The sequence below is a fragment of the Podarcis raffonei genome, chromosome 4 (genome assembly GCF_027172205.1).
Source record: "Podarcis raffonei isolate rPodRaf1 chromosome 4, rPodRaf1.pri, whole genome shotgun sequence".
Classification (NCBI taxonomy): Eukaryota; Metazoa; Chordata; class Lepidosauria; order Squamata; family Lacertidae; genus Podarcis; species Podarcis raffonei.
The window spans coordinates 64,624,291-64,646,066 of NC_070605.1; the positions used below are offsets into that span (position 1 = coordinate 64,624,291).

The 21,776-nt window shown below is 40.7% G+C and overlaps 1 protein-coding gene and 1 non-coding gene across 4 annotated transcripts in view; both read right to left on the minus strand.

Moving 5' to 3' along the window:
• Positions 1 to 21,776, minus strand: part of POLA1 (DNA polymerase alpha 1, catalytic subunit) — a 179,655-nt gene that overhangs the window by 135,234 nt on the left and 22,645 nt on the right. For all 3 annotated transcript variants that reach the window (XM_053387009.1, XM_053387007.1, XM_053387010.1), the window contains 10 exons: positions 21,219 to 21,280; positions 19,992 to 20,081; positions 18,443 to 18,559; positions 17,064 to 17,239; positions 15,703 to 15,832; positions 15,260 to 15,379; positions 14,529 to 14,628; positions 8,068 to 8,192; positions 6,482 to 6,628; positions 5,861 to 5,983 (listed from right to left, as the gene is read on the minus strand). In XM_053387009.1, the coding sequence (XP_053242984.1) occupies positions 5,861 to 5,983; positions 6,482 to 6,628; positions 8,068 to 8,192; positions 14,529 to 14,628; positions 15,260 to 15,379; positions 15,703 to 15,832; positions 17,064 to 17,239; positions 18,443 to 18,559; positions 19,992 to 20,081; positions 21,219 to 21,280 (1,190 nt within the window). The remainder of the gene's footprint in view (positions 1 to 5,860; positions 5,984 to 6,481; positions 6,629 to 8,067; positions 8,193 to 14,528; positions 14,629 to 15,259; positions 15,380 to 15,702; positions 15,833 to 17,063; positions 17,240 to 18,442; positions 18,560 to 19,991; positions 20,082 to 21,218; positions 21,281 to 21,776) is intronic.
• LOC128413281 (small Cajal body-specific RNA 24) lies at positions 8,468 to 8,600 on the minus strand. Its single transcript, XR_008330303.1, has one exon. It is a non-coding gene; the product is annotated as a small Cajal body-specific RNA 24 (non-coding RNA).

Here is a 21,776-nt window from a genome sequence, read left to right on the forward strand (position 1 = left end):
CACGGAAAACCGTTTACCTTCCCACCAGAGTGGTACCTATTTATCTACTTGCACTTTGACGTGCTTTCGAACTGCTAGGTTGGCAGGAGCAGGGACCGAGCAACGGGAGCTCACCCCATCGCAGGGATTCGAACAGCTGACCTTCTGATCAGCAAGCCCTAGGCTCTGTGGTTTAACCCACAGTGCCACCTGCATCCCTACAGTAAAGAGTACTGGGCTGTTAAAATGCTGAATGTAAGGGTTTGTACCGAAATTTCCCCTGAACAGAGTTGCACTCAGGAAATGCTCCCACTGGTGGAAGCAGGGTGGCATTAGACAATATCCCATTCCCACAGCAGCCATCTAATTGCCCTCAAAATCTGCTCCAGAGGATTGGGAGACACTGCAGCACAATGGAGAAGGATGCTGGGGGGAGTGCAGGAATCAGGAAAAAAATGCTTCCATCTCTACCTACAGTGGGAGCCTCTGCTGGACCAGAGTCCGTATGTTTGCAGGATAGCAGGTCTGTATCCAACCCAGTGTATGGAAATGAATACTATGCCTGTCCGTATTAAAGACCTTTCTCCTCTGATACAATGTATGCCAACATATGGATACTCATACATTAATAGTACAGTCGTACCTTGGAAGTCGAACAGAATCCGTTCCGGAAGTCCGTTTGACTTCCAAAACGTTCGGAAACCCCAGTGTGGCTTCTGATTGGCCGCAGGAAGCTCCTGTGCCCAACTGGAGGCCACAGAAGACCCGTCGGACGTTCATCTTCCAAAAATAGTTCGCAAACCGGAATAGTCACTTCCAGGTTTGTGGCGTTCGGGAGCCAAAACATTCAACTTGCAAGGCGTTCAGGATCCAAAGTATGACTGTACTATGAAGTGGAACTGGAAACTTGTTTCTTGATCCTTATATTCAGATACTGTATTGTGTGTATCACACATTTTTTAAAAAAAACCATGCAAGGAAAGTAGTATTGAAAAAATGGAGTTGATTAGACCAGATAACAAATTATTGCAGTCTTCCTAGAAGTGAGTTGTATTTAAGTAACTAAAGCAGTTTTTAAAATTATTGCTCTGTCATCCTGACTCAGTGCCAGCAGTAGCAGCTTCACAAGACCTGTCAAACACTGTTATTCAAAAGGGGCTTTTAGTGTAGCTTTAAAAAAAAAACCAATGAGAATTGAAACAGAATATTTACAAGCGTTCTTCACCCTGATCTGTTTTTCTTCCTAGCTTAAAGAAAAAAATACTTTGGATTTTAACAAACAAAAAGTGACTTTGCAACTTAACTATAAAACAATACTTTAAACAGTAGAAGAGAAACAAAAGCCCCCCCCCAAAAAAAGTTCCACCCCCCCAACTTCTGTCATGGATGCAGAGAAGTGGTGGAGGGCACCAGCTGGGGAAGCCCCAAGGGAAGAAGGCTCAGGACCAGGAGATTGGTGGTAGAACGACGGTGAATGGTCAGAGGGAAAAGAAAGAGCAGACTGGAAGGAGGTGGTGTCAGAAGCGGTGGATGTCGGAAGAGGTAACAGATTGGGTGAACAGGAAGAGGCTGCGGCAGAGGGCTGTTCAGACTCTGAGGCAGAAGCAGAGGCTGGAGCGGAGTGGGGTCAGGAGAAAAAGAAGGCGGCTGCTAAGAAGCCAGGAGTCTCCCTCTCGTACTGCAACCAACTCCCCTTCCCCCCTTTTCTCCTAGAACACACAGATAAACGAAGAGGGCAGAGCATTTGCAACTGCTTGGGAAAGACCCTGGAGAGGAGGAGACTTAGGAAGTGGTGGGGAGGTGGGGACTTTCAGTCCTCACAATTGCCTTGTTGGAGCAAGACCTACTGGGAAGAGTTGCTGGGATCACTAGGTCTGCACTGTTTTGGTTTCTTGAATAAAGAGTTAACTTCACTGACACCTTGGTTGTTGTTTTTTATTGCTGGCCTACGCTTGACTCCAGCTCCTTACAAATACCTACATAATTTGTTTTATGTAACAAATTATAGTGGCCACCACAAATTCCCATCTTCTGGAACCTCCTTTGTACATATCCAGCATCCTAGTAGGCAGAGATAACCTGTCCATGGATCCCCTGATCCCTGTAGGAAAAACAATAACAGAAGGCAGCTTATGATTTTCATTTGGTAGGTATTTGCAAGGAGCTGGAGTCAAGCGTAGGTCAGCAATAAAAAACAACAACCAAGGTTAAAAAGATGGAAAGAACAAATCCTGCAAGCAGCAGTGTGATGAACCGAAGAAACAAGATTCAGTTACCAGGAGTCAATCATTCTTGGCTTATCCCAAAACTCGCTGGCTGGTGCTCAATTTACATGACACTAAATAATCCATAATGACTGTTTGTAGCAACTATAACAAAATTCAATGTCTATTCAAGCTAAAAGAAATCATGCCACAACAGTGAACAACATTCAACTCAGCAGCTTCATGCTATATCTATTTCCTAAACATATTTTCCTTAAGTGTGGTAACAGAACAAACAAGATTATTGACCCACACGTTTCTCTCCTCTTTTAGCATCTGGTTTTGCCTATTCATTAACCAGTTTCAACTATATAAATCACAGGTCACTGTAATGGCATACATCACTTGGGTAGGATAAACAGATAAAATGAGCCTAAGTTGCCTACGTCAACCACTGTTGCCAGAGAAGATATGAAGACAAAATTGGAAGTGGGATTTGTTGCATTATTAGGACAGTCTCTCTAGCTAGCACACCTTTAGCCAAGCAAAGCACTGTCTCCAAGATGGGAAGTATATCACTGAGTGGTTTCAAGTAATAACTGCAGGTGATGGAAAGGGCTGCGCCTATCCTACAGTAGGTAACTCCTGAGAAGCACTTTGACTGCATCAGTTTGTTTCTTCACTTCATTGTAATGGCAGTGTAATGTAGGTTCTCAAAATCTCTGCTGCGAGCCCTTCAAGTGTTCAGTCTCTGTTGAAGGAACTGGTTGCATTGCAAATGAATTGCAGGGGTTTGCTGTAAAAGTAATGGCACTGTGTGGCGTGTTTTGGTGGGGTGAAGCAGACGTGCACATCCATCTCTGTATGTCCACCAGGCAACACAAATATGACAGCTAAAATAAAATCAGGAAGCTAATTCCTGGTGAGACCACTGCAAATCTAGCCACTCCCAGCTGCCAGAATCTAGCACTCAATCTAGAATCAAACAGTTATATCAGGCTGTATATTAGGGGTACAAAAATTTTGTCCATATGGAAAAACAGATGTTGTGGAGACAGTTATGAAGGAACCCTTCTCAGAAGCCATATTCTTGTGTTACCCTAATCTTATGCACTGCAAGTTTACCAGTTTTCTCCTATTGGATTGAACTACACAAAACCCATATTCTCAGTGAAGCTCTAATAATATAGGAAATTTTGTAAATCTCTAAAGTCATATCAAATTATACATAATTAGAACTCACATTAAGTGACCAGAAATGGTTTAATTTTTTTAAATAAACACAAGATATATATCGCCATCTAGTGAAGAATCTGCATAATTACCACTCTACTACTATATACAGTAATGCCAACTGTACAACGAATACAACAGCATACTTTCTTCTGCTTGAGATTTTCTCCTAAAGGCTAATACAGTTTGTACAAAGTCGCTGAAAGTCAAGCAGGGCTGTAATAAGCAAAATTTTGAATGGAACAATGGAAACTATTTGAATAGCAAAACTGGACACTTTCAGACCAGTGAAGTATATTTTGCAAGAAAACAATGTAAACTTTTAGAGTTAAGATTTTCCAATGCCAGGAGGTTCTTAAAAGCTAATTTCTGAACATGTCTACTGCCTTCTGACCAATTTTGTAAATAAACTTCTTCCTTGTATATGATGTAGAAGCAAATCCACAAGCCATAAAGTGTAGTTATCCCCTCATCTTTTTCCTAACTAGCACAAATCCACATAGAAGACTGTCTGGAATGTCTACATAATTCACTGTTCTGGCCTTAACCCCACTAAGAGCAAGCAACTCCACTGAGAGCACGTGGGTTTGTAAACTGATTTGAAAACCTTGGTTAAGTGGGGATGTGGATGGCATTAATGGTGGTTAAGGTTGATATGGACACAACGTTTAATAATTCTTAAGACCTCTGGAGCAGATCCTCTACCACTCAACTACAGCCGTTATTCAGCATGTTATTCAGCAAGGAAAAAGGTTTAGTTCTGGTAAATAATTCAGACATACTGGTGTATTGAAGGAGACAGAGGTATGCTGCACTTTTTGTCCAAAAGGATACAGCAAGCCATTATGTTCTAATTTAAGTGAGATTACTCACATAACAATAAATATCAGATTATTAGAGGTTTGGGAGCACAATCAATAGTCCAGATTGCACCAAACACAACATACCCTTCTGGTTTTCTAAAGATTCAATCTGGCAGCTGAAATATTTAGCACTTTCTGACCCTCACTAGATATTATAATGTATTTCACCACTAACTAGGGCAGATGGTTTGGCCAAACTTGCTAGGTCGTTTTTTAAATAGCTAACATCATGAGCCACTGCTGTGGTCTATAAATGCATGGCAACAGTAGCTCTATTCAGGAATGTGCAAAGGGCCACTGGGAGCATGTGGGGTTAGTTCTACCCACTTCAGGATGGGGGCAAAGGCCACCACACATTCTATAAACAATACCGCACTGCTGGGAAAAGGTGCAGAAAGGGGAGCACTGTCTTTACAACAACAACAACAAAGCTACAATGTGTGGAGCTTTTCAGTTAGAAGAAAGGCAAGGAAGAGAACACGAAGATAGTGTATAAAATGATGCATATATGGGGCAAGTGAGTAGGGTTTTGTCCTGTGCCATAATACTAACAACCTGGGCTTATCAAATAAAACTGATTAATATGCGATTCAAGACAGACAAAATCAACAGTGCAGAGTTAATTTATGGAATTCACTGCCACCAATGTGGCAATGGCTACTAGCTTATATGACTTTAAAAGAGGATTTTACAAATTCATGCAGGTAAAGTCTATCAATGGCTTCAAGTTAGTTTCATGGAGAATTAGTTAGTTACATGGAGAATAGGTTTACAGACACAATACACGTCTCAGCAGTAGTTACTTGGAAGCAACAGAAGAAGAGGACCAAGGCTGCTTCAGAAACTGATTCTTTGTTAATTTTAACATGAAATGATATGAACTAATTATGTAAATTAGAATGTAGCTATCCTTCAAATTTTGTACGTCTCTGAATTTTGCAATACAATTGTCAGCTTAAAAACTATTTAAAAAAAAGAATCAAAATATATTATTTAACTGTTTACTTACATGGTTTGATAAGTGAAAGATTGCTGGATGTAAAAGCAGCATTGTTAAAGGAAGTTTGTGTTGTATTTTAAAAACTGTGAATATTGTAATGAAATATTTGAAAAAAAATGCCTATTTTTATATGAAATACATTTGGACGTGCGTATTTTGGAGAAAATGTTCAAAGTACCTATTTAAATACATATTTAATTTGCAAATTTTCTTTTTTATTGCAGGTTAATGCAGAAACTGGATGGAACTTACGATAAATACATGTAAAAGGGGTCCGATCCAGCCGAGCTGCTCTTACCTTTTTATGCATTCTCATAAATGTTACAACTGACTCAAACATTCAGTAACCAAATTTGCACTCAGCATTAAACTTTGGTTCATAACCCATGATCCGAAGCTGGCTCGTTTCAAAACCAACCAGACTTTGTGATAAACGACAATCTCTAGTTCACACGCAATGACAAGCAGGATTCACACAAGGGCAAAATGAAACAAAACGCTTGTCCAGTCCGTTTCTCAGCTGTGCACCAGAAGGAAATGGGAAGGGAAGGTCACGAGCCCATTATTCGCTGCTGACTCACCTCTCGGCCTTTGAAAGTCACCAAAGCGGCAAGTGGCTTTGCATAGAATCTACTGTAGGAAAACCCCAGACATCCATACATGCTGTTAGCTGTAAGCTTCAAAGCCTTCTGCCTGATATCATACTGCAAAGAAATTAAGACCATCACAGCAAGCAGTACAATATATAAATATAATATGTAGTCAGTCACTTATAAGAGAGATGTTAAAATGCCGAGTGACCATCTGGTAGAGGGGCAAAGGCTCCAGGTGAACCAGTGAGATGGCAGAAGTGGGGAGAAGGCACTTCCCACCCAGTGCTCCTGGTCGACTGAAGTCCAATCTACTTACTTATTTAGCAGTGACCCATTTAAATGCAGTCATCCGCGAGTGGCATGCATGTAAGTGGGGGTGGATGCCTGTCCTGTTAATTGCACTGGCAAATTTTATCTAGCTGCTCATTTTAGCCCCTTCTATAAGAAGCAAGATAGGCTAGCCTAACAGAAAATTAGAAATAACAGCAAAAAAATTGCCCTATATATTCATTTCTTACATTAGGTTAGCCTTGAAGAAGATATGTATAAAACAAGCAGGATCTTGGTCTAGTTTCTCAACAATGGACATTTTCATTCTGTTAGATATACCTGTAAGTAGAGGTCAGAATTTAAGTCTGGCTGTTTCATCAACTGTTTCACTTGACGCCTTCGTTCAACTAACTTCCTGATCTCTTTAGGCAAGATTCCCATTTCTAGCGATGAGTCTGGCAATTCTGGAATTTCTTCTTCTCCATCCTGTGAAGTTATTAGTTTGACAAGTTAATACTACCAGAATAACCTGAAACAATTCCTGAAACTGCTGCTTCCACCCTGTCATATGAACAAGAATATGCCGCTGGGTTCTATCTCAAAAGACCCTAATGGAGAAGACATCCCAACTAGGTCAGATAACCATTCCTTCCAGAACCATCGGCATTCAGATCAATATCTAATCTCTGGAGGAATCCCCCCCGGTGATCCACAGAAGATCTCCTGCAGCAGCTGTTAATGCTGGGTCTCTGTCTTGTGCCCAAAATTGTCTCATTTGGGAGATGACACCTACTTTCCCCAAGAAGGGAACGTGAAAACTGGCATATAAATAACCCAAAAGGTGTTTTCGTGATTAAGGGCCTATTCACCATCCCCTTGGGGAAATATGGCACTTCACACCCAACCAAGGACAAACTCCTGGTTCAAACCTAAAACTGCTAGTCTCTTCCGGTTCACGTGCCCCATCTATGAGCTGAAAGGAACCTAAATGGACACAGGATCTTGGTGCCGCAAGGAAACCATAAGCATGAGGACCAGAGACTGAAAGTGGCCCAAGTAACCTCAGACAGGTAACCATTAACACAAAAATGTGGATTTGTTTTTATTGGACTAGCAGAAGTTGAGTACACCCATTTGACTTTTTCTCCTTTGGGAGAAAGAACAGGAAACAAATTTAATGACTAAATAAACAGATAAAGAAAATAAATGGTATTGACAAAATATCTAGTGAAAACCTCAAAGTAGAGTATAAGGTACATCTGGACTATCCTGGACTGGCCAAAGCATGTTCTGAAGGCACTTAACTCTGTTCTGCTGCAGAATCTAAGCTAAGCCTGGTTCTGTAGCCTAGTTACGCAGATTGGATACCACCTGAGAAGTATACAAAACCACTTTGAACACATAGCAAAAAAGATCAAAGCCTTCCTTGTCTGCAACAGTTCTGCTGAACAATACTTGGATGCAATACAATGCCATCGTTGCCATCTCATAGGCATATAGGCAGATAAATCATGTTAAAAAATAGTTTATATACATATTTAATGAACTTTACAAGGACAGGGTGTAGAAAAAATGTTTCAGCAAGCAAGACTGATCTGGTTTTACATGGAAAAATGGAGAATAAGCTAAGCATGTAAGAAAACAAGGAGGGTCCATGTACACTTTTTAATGTCACAAAAAGATTATGCAGCTGCTAAAAAGGAAGATATAATGAACTCCATGTCAAGGTGGAACCAATCTGATTTCATGAGATTATACACAATTTATAATGAAAAATTATACTATTAAACATGGTATCATGCAATACACTACAATTACTAAATACAGCCGCAATGTCTAAGGAGACTTCGATGTATTCTTGAATATAAACATATGATCTTTTTAACAATCAAACATTAAAAGCTCCTGTCAAATTAAACACACACCTCTGTCTTTTTTGGCACACTTGAAGACACCCTGGTAACTGTTGTAAAACAGATGTTAAACTCTTGGATAATTGAAGGGTATAAGCTATTGAAGTCGAGGAGCAAGATGAACTTGTCATAAAAACCTGAAATTAAAAATACACACACACAAAATTCACATTACAATATATACCTACTATGGAGACTGTGAGAGACAAGTTACTCGCAGCACACTGTAAAAGAACACCAGAACGCGAGTGAAGAGTCATTGGTGGCGGGGACATTTAAAGTCAAATTCCTTCAAAGGTACTCTGGTTTATTATGAAATCAGTGTTTGTCATGTGATTCTGTCAGCATTCAGGTCTGAAAAACACTTGCATTCTTTCAAAACACTACACTATATCACCAGTCTATGGTGCAGATATGTCAGAAGTGGAACGATCCAACCCTGTTAACTATCCAGGGATGAATAGATAGCTTCAGTGTTACTCTGGGATGCTTCTGCACAGTTGTCACCACAGAAAGGAGACACCATGTGAAACTGCAAGCATCCACTTATTAGCTGCAGCAGAGAGGATTTTTATACACATACTCAGTATACAAAATGAAATGGATAAACCAGATTATCTAGATCCATCTCAATCTGGCTATAGGCCCGGTTATGGAACAGAGACTGCTTTGATCATCTTGGTGGATGATCTACACCAGGAACTGGACAGGGGGAATATGCCCCTGTTGGTTCTGCTGGACCTCCCAATAGCATCCTTCTAGATCACTGTCAGGGATGAGACTTAGGGATACTGTTTAACAGTGGCGCTAGTCCTTCTTGAAGGTACAAGTTCTGAAGGTAGTGCTGGGGACTCCTGGTCGATTCCATGGCTGTTGACATGTGGGATACCTCAGGACTCCATCTTGTCCTCCATGCTATTTAACAAATCCATGAAACCACTGGGAGAGGTCATACAGAAATGACTCCCTCTCCCCTTTCATAAGAACTTGCATGAAAGTGGCCTCCCAATTTTTCTCACAGGCCCATATAAGTTCAGCACAAACAGTTGGGCCTGGTGAGCATTTAAGGTCCCCAACCCTAATCTGCGGGTTGCCATCTGATTGGATTTTATTCTGATCCTGATCTGATTAGAGGATGTATTTTAATTGATTGTCTGATTTTATGTTAATGTGTTATACATTTGATGTTAGCTGCTCTGAGCCTGGCTTTGGCTGGGGAGGGCGGGATATAAATAAAAATTATTATTATTATTATTATTATTATTATTATTATTATTATTATTATCAGTATGCTGATGACACACAACCCTGTTCTAAATCAGTGTGTGATCTCAGTAATGGACTGGATAAGTTTAACTCAGGTAGGGACACGACAGCATATGAATCAATCTGGCTAACTTGACCCAACAATCCCCCCCTCCCCGGCTTACACACACAAACAAACCTCATTGCAGCCAACTAAACACAATCAATCACACCCTGGGTCCCACACCCAACCTCTCTCACTACCAAGAAAATATAAAAAACCAACAGAAAGAGAACCTACCGAAATGACGCTGACATAAAAACCCCACATCCTAAATATAAGAATATAGGTTTACCACTCCTTGCCCCCCTTCTTCTTCCCCAATTTTATTCTGTATACAGAAATGGACATACTTTTGTAAACTAAGGAAATCTATAATAAAATCATCATCACCATCATCATCTCAGGTAGGGACAGAGGTGTTCCAGGTCAGTCGCAAGGCAGATAAGAGAACAGGGATTCAGTCTGTGTTCAGTGGAGTTACACTTCACTTGAAGTATCAAACTTGCAGTTTGGTTGGGTTCAGCCCTGAACCTGGATGCCCATATTTCAGTGGTGGCCAGGAATGCATTTGCACAATTATGGATCATGCACCCATTCCCTGAGATATCTGATCTGGCCACGGTGAAGCATGCCTTAGTTACATCCTGGCTGGACTGATGCAACACACTCTGCATAGGGCTACCTTTCAAAAGTGTTTGGAAGCTTCAGCTGGTCCAAGTTACAGGTAGCATATTAGTCCCCTGTTAAACCAACTTCACTGGCTGCCAGTCCTTTTGGGGGCACAATTCAAATGCTGGTAATGACCTATAAAGCCTTATATGGCTTGGGTCCATCTGAAAGATCTTATCTCCCTATGCAAACCTGCCTGGGCGCTAAGATAGATAGATAGATAGATAGATAGATAGATAGATAGATAGATAGATTCTTTATTGTCATTACACACGTGCAACATTGCACAAGTGCAACGAAATTGGATGCCATCCCTTAAAAACAACAAAAGCAAAACAACAACAACAACCAACAAACCACATTCCAGCCACACCCACACCCATCAATCTCCCAGGTCACACTATCGAGTTACAGCATTCAAAAGGGCCACAGCTCTCGGGTAAAAACTGTTTTTCAGTCTATTTGTCCTTGACTTGATGTTTCTATATCTCCTGCCAGAAGGCAGTAGTGCAAACAGACTGTATCCCGGGTGAGATGAATCCTGCAGGATGTTGTTTGCTTTCCTAAGACAACGGGAACCGTACAATTCTTCCAAAGATGGGAGAGGTTGACCAATAATCCTTTGTGCTGTGGTTATGACCTTCTGGAGCACCTTCCTCTCCCTAGCTGTACAACTGGAGAACCAAGCACAAATACAGTATGTAAGAATGCTCTCTATGGAGCCTCGGTAGAAGGACACCAGCAGTCTCTCACTCAGATTGTTCTTCTTTAAAAGTCTGAGGAAATAAATTCTCTGCTGGGCCTTCTTCACCAGAGCAGTGGTATTTGCGCTCCAAGTCATGCCCTGATCGATAGTTACTCCCAAAAACCTGAATTCCGCCACCCTCTCCACCCGTTCCCCATTGATATACAAGGGCTGAATGTCCGCCTTTTTTTCCCTGTAATCCACCACTAATTCCTTGGTCTTAGCCGTATTAAGAGCCAGATTGTTCTCTCCACACCAAACACAGAGCCGCTCCACCTCGTCCCGATAGGCGGACTCATCCCCTCCTGAAATGAGCCCTACCACCGTAGTGTCATCAGCAAACTTGATGATTTTGTTGCTGGAATAGGTGGCTGTACAGTCATACGTATAGAGAGCATAGAGCAGGGGACTCAACACACAACCCTGTGGTGAGCCGGTGTTAAGGCTAAGGGCTGTGGACATATGTGACCCTACTCTAACCCTCTGAGAACGTTCTGACAAAAAATCCAAAACCCAGAGACAGGTGGAGTTGGAGAGTCCAATCGCCTCTAGCTTGGACACCAGTCTATGGGGGAGGATAGTGTTGAAAGCTGAGCTAAAGTCCACAAACAGCAGCCTCACATAACTCCCCGGCTGCTCCAGATGGGACAGAGCAGCATGGAGAGTAGTGGTGATAGCGTCCTCTGTAGATCTATTTGCCCTGTATGCAAACTGGTAGTTGTCAAAAGTTGATGGAAGACAGGAAATAATATGACGGCGCATCAGTTTCTCAAAACACTTCATGATGATTGGAGTCAGTGCAACTGGTCTGTAGTCGTTCAAACTACTGATTGTGGATTTTTTAGGCAGAGGGACAATAGTTGACGACTTCAGGCAGGGTGGGACAATAGACTGGTGTAAGGACTTGTTGAAGATCTTAGTAAAGACCCTCGCCAGCTGATCCGCACAGCCCTTCAACACCTTTCCAGTGATGCCATCAGGTCCAGCCGCCTTCCTCGGATTCACCATCCTCAATACCTTTCTCACCTCATGCTCCTCTACCGTGAATGAGGGGCCCCTATGGGCTGGTGGCTGTAATACCGGCGTCTCAGGTGGCTCCTTCTCGAAGCGAGCAAAGAAGAGGTTAAGCTCCTCCGCCAGCAAAGGGTCACCGTCGACAGCACCAAGGTTAGGTTTGTAGTTGGTAATGTGCTGAATCCCCTGCCACATCTGTCTTGTGTTGTTGCTCCTTAAATTGTCCTCAATCCTCAGCCTATAATCCCGTTTTGCCTGTCGAATACCCCTCTTCAAGTTTGCTCTTGCCACACTGTAAAGCTGCACCTCGCCTGACCTGAAAGCCCTGTTCCTTTCCCGCAACAGGCCCTGGACCTCTCTATTCATCCAGGGTTTCTGATTGGGATAAAACCGATTGGGATAAGATCCTCAGATGAAGACCTTGTCTTGTTCTCATCAACATCAGAGGCACATTTGGTGGAGACATGAGGCTAAGAACTTCCTAAGTTAGACAGGCCTTTGAAAACTAAGGTGTAGATGATGCTAGTCACTGGGCTGTTGTTGGGGCAACCGTATTTTACCATAATAGCTGGTTTTAAATGTGTTCTGTATTAATTAATTAATAATAATAATAATTTTTATTTATACCCCGCCCTCCCCAGCCAAGACTGGGCTCAGGGCGGCTAACACCAAATATATAATACATTAAAAACACAAAATCAAACAATTAGATTAAAAATACAATTTGAAATCACATTTAAAATCAAAATAAAATTAAGTGGGAACCCACGAATCATAACCACACGAGTAAGGAATTAAATGTTCACCAGGCCTGGCCACGCGTGCTGGTTCCATATGGGCCGACAGAAAGAGCCAAGGAGGCCACTTACATACAGGGTCCCATAGAAAAAAAAACTGGGCCCGGACCAAAGGCCTGGTGGAACAGCTCCATCTTGCAGGCCCTGCGGAAAGATATCAAATCCCGCAGGGCTCTGGTCTCTTGCAACAGAGCGTTCCACCAGAGTGGGGCCAGGGCTTAAAAGGCTCTGGCCCTGGTCGAGGCCAGTCTAACCTCCTTGAGGCCCGGGAGCTCCAAAGTACAATCATATCTTGGGTTAAAGTAGCTTCAGGTTGAGCGTTTTCAGGTTGCGTTCCACAGCAACCCAGAAGTAATAGAATGGGTTACTTCCGGGTTTCGCCGCTCCAGCATGCACAGACGCTCAAAATGACGTCATGCACAGAAGCAGCGAATTGTGACCCACGCACACAGATGCGGGTTGCGTTCTGCTCAGGATGTGAACAAGGCTCCGGAATGGATCCCATTCGCATCCAGAGGTACCACTGTATTATTGTTTGTGGACTGTAAGGTCCTCCGCGGGGTGTACCAGGAGAGACGGTCCTGTATTTTCGTTATTGTTATTGTTTTTATTACTCTGTATTCTATAATGGTGTTTTGAAATGTTGCAAGCCAGCCAATTTACGCTGTGGCCTATTTCTGTCATTCCCCAGGTCATCTGTGCTAGGCAGTATTTTCCCCAGCCATGGAGACTAGTGCCCATCATTTTAATTATCTATGTGGAAACTTCAAGAGGAACTCTTGAGGTTGTGAGAGTTTGTCTACCAGAAGAAAGCCTCCTAAATGTCAAGCGTAAGGTCAACCTTATGGTGACCTAATTTCTCTTTGAAGAGCAACAGTAGCCATTGGAGTAGGATTGAGGGGAAATTTAGGCCCAAGGTAGGAGGATCTAAGTTCAGGACATCATGTTGAGGACGTGGGCAAATTGCAGCAGGTTCACTGTTTTGAGCAGTTGGAAGGGCCTGATTGCCTATTGAATCTTCTGGACTCTATCTGGACCAAGACACCTGATGTGTTGCCTGCAGGTGGTTCTTGAGCCGGCTGATTAAGAACGCATGTTATAGACACATAAGGGTGGTTTATAGGTCCTGGGTGGCTTGGGCAAGAAAATGGCCCCGGCACAAGATGTTGTCCAGGTATGAGTAGAAACGTATGTCTTACAGATGGAGATGCACCATAAGGGCAATTATCAAAAAAGGGTCATAGTTGGTGAACTAGCTGAAGCTCAAAGAAAAGCACGTTATGCCACCAACACTACTTTCACATCCTACAAGAGTGCCAATTGAAGGAGTACACACAAACCTGAAAGATACTCATCTTTTAGGCGCAGTGAAGCCTCATCCAAGAAAAGTTGTGAACCCAAACCCTATATAAACAGTAATTCTATTTTGTCTGGATTATGCATCAGCATGTTACACCCCATCCAGTCCTTTATCAAAGACATTCCTTAATTGAAAGTCCCAATTATTCATCATCATTCTGCATATTATATACACTTTACGTATTTGATATTAAATACAAATTCAAACACAATTGTTCTCTTCCCACATGCTCCAATATAAGCAGGGGGGGGGGGAATTACTGCCACACATCTCAGTTAGATCTAACAGCCATAAAGTACGCATTTTCCTCCTCCACATTCAAGAGGAGATATACTATTCTCTAAATTAAAGCTAATGTTTGTTCCTGCATTCTCAAAATAGAAACAGCTATGGTATTTTCACAATGTGCAGTATAAGAAAAATCCCACCATCGTCATTTTTGTGCTTCGCTAGAAAAAAAAGTAAGTATAGGAATACTTTAGAATGGATTGTATGACTTATTTTAAAAGTGGTTTAGTGTATCTTCATCACCTTTCTAATTCGATCTACCATTTCAAGTAGTGAAGCTGCAGTTCTTACCCACTTTGGGATCCAAAACTAAACCTCCAGAATATGCTGCTTTTTTCCGACCTATCTTTGATTTGTTCTGATCACATTCAATATCTTCATCATCTTCCAGCTGTATGAGACATAATAAGCCAAAACTGAAGTTCTAATTATATGGAGACTTAGTGCGGACTGTACTAGGCTAGACAGGCCCAGGGTCTGTCATTCTCTGTACAGCACCATATATATATAGATGTGCAGCAAGAACACAAAAACAAAAACAAAAAACACCTCTCCAAAATACCAACTTTCTGATGCCGTGGAAGAACAAAACAGTATTCTGGTTCAGACCTAATACTGAAGAATAGCTTAGCATTATGGACATGAGGGACAAGCTTAGTGCTTAATTACTTCTCTGGTGCATGAAAATGAGGGGAAGAGGGAGGTCAAAAACTTCTACTGTCAGTTTTAAATTAACATGTTGAGTTTGAACATGGACAATTCTGGTTATCTGGTTCATTTAGAGTTATGATTAGTTCAAACAAGCCAAGGTTTTCAACTAACCAGAGTTCACCAAGTTCAGACTTAATGGGAAAGTCTGGTCTGGCTAAAACTAGACAATTCCGATTGTCACCCCCTGGCATAGATGAGAAGAGTTGAGGGATGTCACAAGAGTTTGATCATCACAGCTTGTGCACATAACAGTAAATGTGCCTGCTATAAACCAAAAGTAACAAATGTAGAGGGGCTGAAAAATTACTCACCTGCTTCTGCTGAGACTTTTTAAAGAGCTGCTTATCTGGCACAATATAATCTTTTTCATAAAATGCATGCAAGAGCAAGTATTCATTACGCTCTGCTCGCCCACCCATCAGCGTCCTCGACTGTAAGGAAATAAAAGCCAATTAGTTACAGGTTGAAACAGAAATCAAAACGCCAACAATGGTATTGCATTAATAGCATTTGCTTTAAATATTTTTCAGAAATTGTATTATTGGGCTTTAAGGCGTTTTGTCTTTGCTCTGCTTGGAATCTGTAACATCAATCTGCTCCCTTTGACTTGATCAACACATCTCTATTATGAACCTCCCGTCATGAGGCTTAATATATATATCCTTTTGTAAAGGAACCAGTTTTGTGAATAAGATTGTATATTCAAATCAGATATAATAACGGAGATGTAAATTTGCTAAGAAATGAAATTTACCATAACATTGCCAGCAATATTGGTAATCTGTAAGGCTAGTGGAAGAACATTGAGCTCACACATTATTTGTAAAATGTACTTGGCATCAGTCCAGGTGTTCTCCAGCATGTAAAGTAAATGACGGGAATCACTAAAAGAAGAGGAAGAGGAAATTTTAATAAATTCCGCCACATATTCTAAAGGCATGCAGATTCAAATCGTTATCACAATGCCCATAAAGCCAGAGCTCACAAATGATTGGTTACAGTGCAAATTTAAAACAAAACGGAACTCCCATTTTAACTGCAAAGAGTGTGAAAGAAAAAATAGGAGTAGCAGCAGCACCTGTACAATATTCCGGTAAGTCATGATTTCAAGAACTGTTGTAATATCATGACTGCACAGAAGTATCCATCGGGGGTTAGATTCAAACAGAGCCAGGCTCTGTTTGTTGCAAGAGATGTCACAAGGCCTTCTCTTTAGACCACCAGGGATGCGTCCCGCTCTATTCTGCCTTGGAATACAGTTCTGGGAACCACACTTTAACAAGGATATTGACAAGCTGGAATGTGTGCAGAGGGCAACCAAGATGGTAAAGGGTCTAGAAACCAAGTGTCTCTTCCCATACCCACAATTCTGTGCCTTAAGGTTGTGGAGGAGGTTCCTACTTGCAGTCCTACTGAAAAATGTAACTTATCTGATGGGGACTAAGAGCAGAGACTTCTCTGTAATGGCACCCTAGTTATGGAACTCCCATGGATGACCGCAACACCGATGGGCTTCTGCTATATGGTTTTATTTATCTGTTTTCTTGTGCTTTTGGAAGCCAAAACTGGACTGCTGTTAGTCACTAGTCAATACTTGTATCATTATATCGATTGTTGTTTTTATTTTATTGATGATGTTTTACCTCAAGCATTTTATTCATATTGGTTTCATAGTTGTATGAAAACTACTGTGGGGTTATAAATGATGGACTCCTAGCCAATAAATGATCTGTAGTTCCTAGGGCAGTGTTTAATTCCCTGTCTCTATTCTATGAGTGAATAAATTCCACCACTGTTTTAGCTAGGCCACCAACCTAGATAGCTTTAAAAGAGGATTAGAAAAATACATGGAGCAGAGGGTTATCAATGGCCACCAGCCATTAGGGCTCTGCTCTGCCTGCACAGTTGGGAGGCAATAATTATCCTGAATACCAGTTGCTGGAAACCCCAGGAGAGAGTGCTCTTGGGCTTATATCCTACTTAAGTGTTTCCAACAGGCAATCTGCTTGGCCACTGTGAGAAAAGGATGCTGGACAAGATGAACTGATCTAGCAGGTTCTGGTGTTCTTATTGTTAGTGGGATTGCCATAACAAGAAATGTATTTAGCAGCATACCTGTACATATTTCGTAACTCTTCAGATGGAATTGCCACTCTTTCCATTTTCAAAATTTGACCCACAAGCTCTGACAAATGGTAACTTTTGCAACGAATCAGCTCCTTTGCTGAAATTTCTACATCACAAATCATTCGGCCACAAGTTGCATTCTTTTCAGCAAATCCACTACGACCCTTAATTGCCATGAAAGAAAAATGCATCTTCAGATTCTGTATCATTGCTATATTTCTGTTGTGGACTAATTATAACACAGTTCTTACATCACACAGAAGCTGCTTCTCTCTTGTGTGCAGATGCACCTCAACAACCTTGTAATGGTTGCAAAGGACTTTAATCGTCGCAAACACGAGAGAAAAGCTCGTCCAATGAGGGGACTTACAACTAACAAATTCATAGTTCTGACTTTATAGGTCTCTGCTTCATTAACACAAGAGAATATTTTTTTTTCCTATCTAAGCCACACCAGTGCTGGCTCTTTACCTATCTTATTTTGAATGAGAACTTTTTCTGTTCTTAAAAAAAAGTTCAAGAATGCCAGGGCATCATCAAGACCAGGGCGTAAATCAAGGCATAAATCAAAAATCACAAAGTAACAGGATAAAGGAAAACAGAAGGCTTTCATTCAATAGGGTGTCACAAGTCAAAAAACATTTTCACAATTGTGAAAACAAAACGCATTGGGGAAATAGATGACACTTGTTAAATAGAGATATATATTCCTTATAATGTGTGTGGGACAGCACACCTGCGCATGTATACATATATAAGAATATGCACACACTGTTGGCACATATACCACTGAACAGTGTCAATGCCACAAGAATTTGGTTTTGCCAAGATTAATGGTATTGTGCAATCATCATGCAGACGCATTAAAATACCTAAACAATAACTGTAGAAAAAAGCGAGCTGGTTAGTTTCTTTACCAGCACAGTACTAGAGTATGTTGTAGCAATGTGAAAAAGGGGGGAAGGTAATCTGAGTAAAATCCTTTCTGAGTAGATAACAATTAACTATGCCACACGTAGAGAGCTTTATACAGCAGAACTAGAAAACCTTAACTATTCTCAAAGGAATGATTTGCCAGTCAAGCCAACATACATTTCCCCCACAATTTACCATACACAAAAGCACCTCTATTAGTCATTAATCTGTCAATAACTCCATCTAGTTGAGACAAGTAAACTAAATTTGCTTAGCTTTGTCTCATGGCTGAAATACGACTCTTAACAACATTACCAAAATCTAAATTGGAATGTTGTCATGATACATGACTATAGTCAAAACAATCAAGCAAGACATTCAAAGAACACCAACTAAAATAATTCATTTTTAATCACATTCAATACAGCAATGCAACATAAGCAACATTTTACCCCAAGCTTTGGCATGTTTGATCTCCTCAGTCGACCTATCTTAGACCAATGTGGAACTTTGCAGAAGTTAATTCTCTGGAGAAGAAGTTCCAGATCAAACCCATAAATATTGTGTCCCTTAAAAAGAAAGAAAAGGAAACAAAAACAAGCAGTTATACAGTATATACCTACTCTTGTGTATTCAGCTTAAAACAACAGAGATGGCAAGGGTCCATACTATTTGAAGTCCTTCCTCTGATGTATCACATTATTAATGCTCATGTGAATGAAGCAACACAAAAGACATTCACATGTCACCAACTCCACTCTCACTAGGTCTGTCCTCAACTCCACTACCTATCATTCCTAGGTTTCTGCTACGCAGGTCCTGTCTACTCTGTCCTTTTCCTTCAGACATAGCATCATCATTAGGACCCTCGTACCTACGGGACCGCCTCTCCTGATATGTCCTACAGAGGAACTTACGGTCTTCAAATAAAAACATCCTGAAGGTCCCAGTCCACAGAGAGGTTAGGCTGGCCTCAACTAGAGCCAGGGCTTTTTCGGCTGTGGCTCCAATCTGGTGGAACGCTCTGTCACAAGAGACTAGGGCCCTGCAGGACTTGACATCTTTCCGCAGGGCCTGCAAGACAGAGCTCTTCCACCAGGCCTTTGGTCAGGGCACAGTCTGACTCCCTCCTTCGGCAATCTTTACAGAACTTTAGCTTAATGGTTGCCATCAATTTGATTTTAATTAATTTTTATAATGAAATGTTTTTAGAATGTTGCGCTATTTTATTGTTGTTAGCTGCCCTGAGCCCAGCTTTGGTTGGGGAGGGCGGGATATAAATAAAAAAATTATTATTATTATTATTATTATTATTATTATTATTATTATTATTATTATCAGCACTCTCGGCCTCTTACTTTCTATCATTCAGAGGTGAGCAACATGCGGTGCCCTGACACGTCTTGAAAGTGTACAATTTCTCCCAATTATCTGAGATAAAATTAATAGGCTGCCATAAGGGAAGGGGAAGGGAGGGAGGGAGAAAACACAGTAAAATTAGAAAGAAATTACTTCCAACTGCTTCCCACATTTAGTAGCTGTATTGGTCTATATACTTATTTGAAAGTAACCAAACTGTGCTCTACCTCTAAATAGCCCTGAACCAGATTAGGAACTGAGGTAGCTACGGGGGAAACTGAAGCAAGACAGTCTTTATTCCAGATTACTCTGGCTCTATCCACCACCAACACAGAGCTCCCAGCAGATAACACTCAAGAGACCACAACTCTTAACTAACTAACTAACTAACTAACTAACTAACGTTGCCTAGTCTTCCTTTCATTTCTGAAAATCTCTTCTCATTTGCTCAAAACAGTGCCATTTGCCAATACCCCATCTAAAAATCTTTCCCAGCCACCCCACTGGAGTCCTCCATTGCTGTAAGTCTCCATTAGTAATACACTATGTTAAAATATTAATCAACATTCCATCACCTTAAAATAACGTAGCAAAAAATAACGTGTAAAAGGATCTCAGAAGCAGAGATAAAAAGCCACTTACGACAATAACATCTGGATCAATTTTATGAACCTTTGCCAGAAAAAATCCCAGTAGTGTCCTCTCTGTTGTGGCAATCTCTATTTTAGCATTCTAAACAAACACAAAATTTAAATAATCCAAATGTTCAAAGAATTAAAAGTTTTGCACCTCAATCCTATGCTTAATTATGCATGTTTAAATGAAACCAAGAACATTTAAGCACAAATAACAAAGCTTTAGAATTGTTATTATTTCTTAAACTTATTGGAAATCTTTATATACTATACAAAGATTATACAGAAACTCTTCCCGGCCCACTACGATAGGAAAGGACAGCTAAATTAGTGAGAAGCTGATAGCATTTTTTCCCCTACACATTTTCCTTAATCCATTATGATACAATTTGGAGGCAAATTGTTTTTACTGTTTAAATTGTTCTTAAAATTGTATTTTTAAATGGCTTTAACCTACCCTAGGAGCTTGTGGTGAACAGTCAGTAAGACATGAAATAAATAATAATATTCTTTCATAAAGACCCAATTCATAATATCTCTCAGTTTAAGCTGAAATATGCTCCAATTCTGCAAGGACCCTTGTGGATGTAATTCCTAAGCATTTCTGATCACTGGTTTGATAATAACATAGCCTATGCCTGCTTTATTTTACTTTACATTATGCATTGTGTCTCAGTTGTGTGAGTTTGCGATATTGGATGTTTTATCTGTAGCAAGTATGGAAAATTTTAATTAATAAAGTATATATTTCTTAAAAAAAATTAAGCTGAAATATGCACAACACTTGTATCTGAAAGCTTTGTCCTCATAATAACTTATTCCTCCTCAGTCAGCCATGATTTAAATATTCCTGTTTTAATTAACCAAAATTTCTTGTTACATCTGAAGTATGAAACTAAAGTTATCAAGTTTGGAATAACCTAGAACTTTAATCCAATTTCAAATCATGGCTACAGATTCTGTTTGTTCCCAACTTGGTAGCCATATTTTTCCACTTGGGTCGTCACCGAAGATTATGATTAACCCAGGATATGTTCAATCACAGATACTGGGGGAGGAAAATATGGTGCAAAGTCAAGGAGCTCAGGCACAAAGCTCGTACATATCTTGGCTGGCCAAGATAAGATTACTTCCACACCAGGCTAAAGTGCATGAAAGCTTTGTGCATGTTCAAAGCTTTTCCAAAGATGGAGACTACAGAATGCAAACCAATGTACAAGAAACACAAAGTTACCTTCTTCTTAACTACTTCTTTGAAGTCATATGGAAAAATGCAATCATTTGGTTTGGAAATAACTGCAAAGGAAATCATCAGGTCAGTGAGAAATATACAATATGGAGCTTAGCTAAATGGCTTTATGTGCTGTAAGTGCTTTGGCTAGAACAATATGTATCATGAAAACAATGTATGGCTTGTAACACCCAATAGTATAGTGGGATTATTCATTCACTTCAAGAGGAAATAGTGCCTGCCATACATGCACAGGGCCTGAAAAGGAAATGAAGAAGCTTTAAACAGTGACTCCTGGCACCTGAGTTTTATATAGCTGTACCCAAATCCCTAGTCCAGTGCCCATCTCAAGGCCGTATGTTGTTCAAATATACAGAAACTTTCCACAGGGCAGGGAAATTAGGACAAACACCATTTTGAAAAACAAAAATTGTTTTCAAACCTTGATGACTACAATGCTACTTAATTTAGTTGTCTTCCTAGATTTCTATGACATGTGGAAATGTAGAAATGCTCTCCTATCAAACTACAGTCGTACCTTGGTTGTCGAACGCCTTGGCA